Source organism: Trichinella spiralis, assembly GCF_000181795.1.
Source record: "Trichinella spiralis strain ISS 195 chromosome Unknown Scfld6168, whole genome shotgun sequence".
In the NCBI taxonomy this organism is placed as follows: Eukaryota; Metazoa; Nematoda; class Enoplea; order Trichinellida; family Trichinellidae; genus Trichinella; species Trichinella spiralis.
In genome coordinates this window covers 1-1724 of record NW_003533107.1, presented here as the reverse complement: position 1 = coordinate 1724, position 1724 = coordinate 1, and the positions used below count along the sequence as shown (strand labels likewise).

General features: G+C 30.1%; 1 protein-coding gene across 1 annotated transcript; it reads right to left on the bottom strand.

Annotated features, from left to right (window-relative positions):
* Positions 1-902: 902 nt before the first annotated feature.
* Tsp_12979 (fanconi anemia group J protein) lies at positions 903-1724 on the bottom strand (the record flags this gene model as incomplete). The annotated part of the gene is made up of 2 exons (XM_003366323.1): positions 903-1044; positions 1157-1724. Coding segments are annotated over 2 exons (710 nt in total), but the record flags the coding sequence as incomplete, so codon positions are not given.

Here is a 1724-nt window from a genome sequence, read left to right as displayed (position 1 = left end):
TTAAAAGCATATTGCTATGGCATTGACGTGCTTAAGCAATAGAATCAAATCAAGCAACCGATTCATTCATGGCCTCCATAAGAATGAATGGAACGGAAGTTTACAGGCTTGTCATAAAAATTTTGCTTGACAAATAATTTGCGCAAAAGCACTGTTATACGTTTAAACCGGTATTGTACAGTGAAGAAAGTTTCTTGAACATTTTCAATGAACCATTGCCGAGGCTCATCACAAGAAGTACTCGATATGTCATCGGCTGCAGTTAAACTTCTACACAATTTCACATCTGAACTGTTTTCCTACGTAATGGAAATTTCTTCACTTTTTACAAATTTACATTCGTCATTTTCACAGACAATATTCTTTTCAAATTTAAACTATGCAATGCTTTATCCATGTCATATCGAAATTTTTGCAGAAATTGAATAAACATTATACGGCATATCTAAGAATGTAATCAAAACTTTACTTTTGCAATCATCTTCATATGATCAATAGAAAACCAAAATTCATTTCTTACTGTATCATTAATTATTTACTAATATACTGAAAAACATTAAAAAATTTATATTATTTTTATTTATTATTAAAAATAAAAATCAAAATTCTTTGGGAAAGTTGTAACTTTTATTAATTATTAACATCATTTAATTAATGATCTTCAAGTTTAATGTAAAACGTGATGACAAATTATAAATTAAGCGATTCGTTGTATTAAAATGTTAATCAATTAATGAAACTTACTTTACCGTTAATAAAAATTTTATTTCTAAATAAAACTGTCATTTAAATTATAAATTACATGCGAATAATAAAATTTATAGCGTTAATGATCTGATTAATAAAATTTATAGATGTAGCCATATTGTTTGAAAACTTTCTTATATTAAAATATGTTCACATTACAAAACTTCATCATTTGATTTTATGAAACAAACTCCATTATTATACTCAATTCGCTTATATTCATACATTTGAAATATAAACGATTGATTATAAGCAAGTTTATTATAAATCATTGAGAAAACATCAACTATTCTCAAACTGTGAATAGAACTTTTTCAAACTGTTACTAGCAGTAGAAAATGAATCTGCTTCAATAATTAAATGACGAATCCAAGAAGAAAATTTTGACCATAATTTTCTGTTGCGATACCTCGAATCCAAAAAAATGATCGCCGAATAATCATCTTTGTGACGTATAGCCCGGCCGATTGATTGATTCACCGCTTTGAAGCAAATGTTTTCATAAAATTCGCGTCCAGCATTCATTGCAGAATTTTTGTTGGAAACATGCTCGTCCAAATATTTCATTTTAATTTTCATTTCAGACGAAGTAATGTCAGGATATGGCAAGCCCACCATTATCACACATCTGGCCAACGCGTCGGAGAAATTTATACCTTCGCTCATTTTACCTCCTACCACAGCAAACAGGAAAGCGCCATTTTGTTCGCTGTTATTATTTGTTCCAAATTTCATGACGACATTTGCATATTTTGACAAAACTGAATTAACATCCGACGCAGTTTTGGGTTCTCGAAATATTTCCTTCTTCGCAGCAAGTTCTTGCAAAAGTCCACTCTTTTTCAAATATTGAAAAACCGTCTCCTCGTAATTATATGAAGGTAAAAAGCATACTATTCCACCGGGAATGATTTTCGACAACTGCACCAAACAATTGCCAAGTTCTTGAAAAATTGCAGCAGATGTACGCGAAGAAA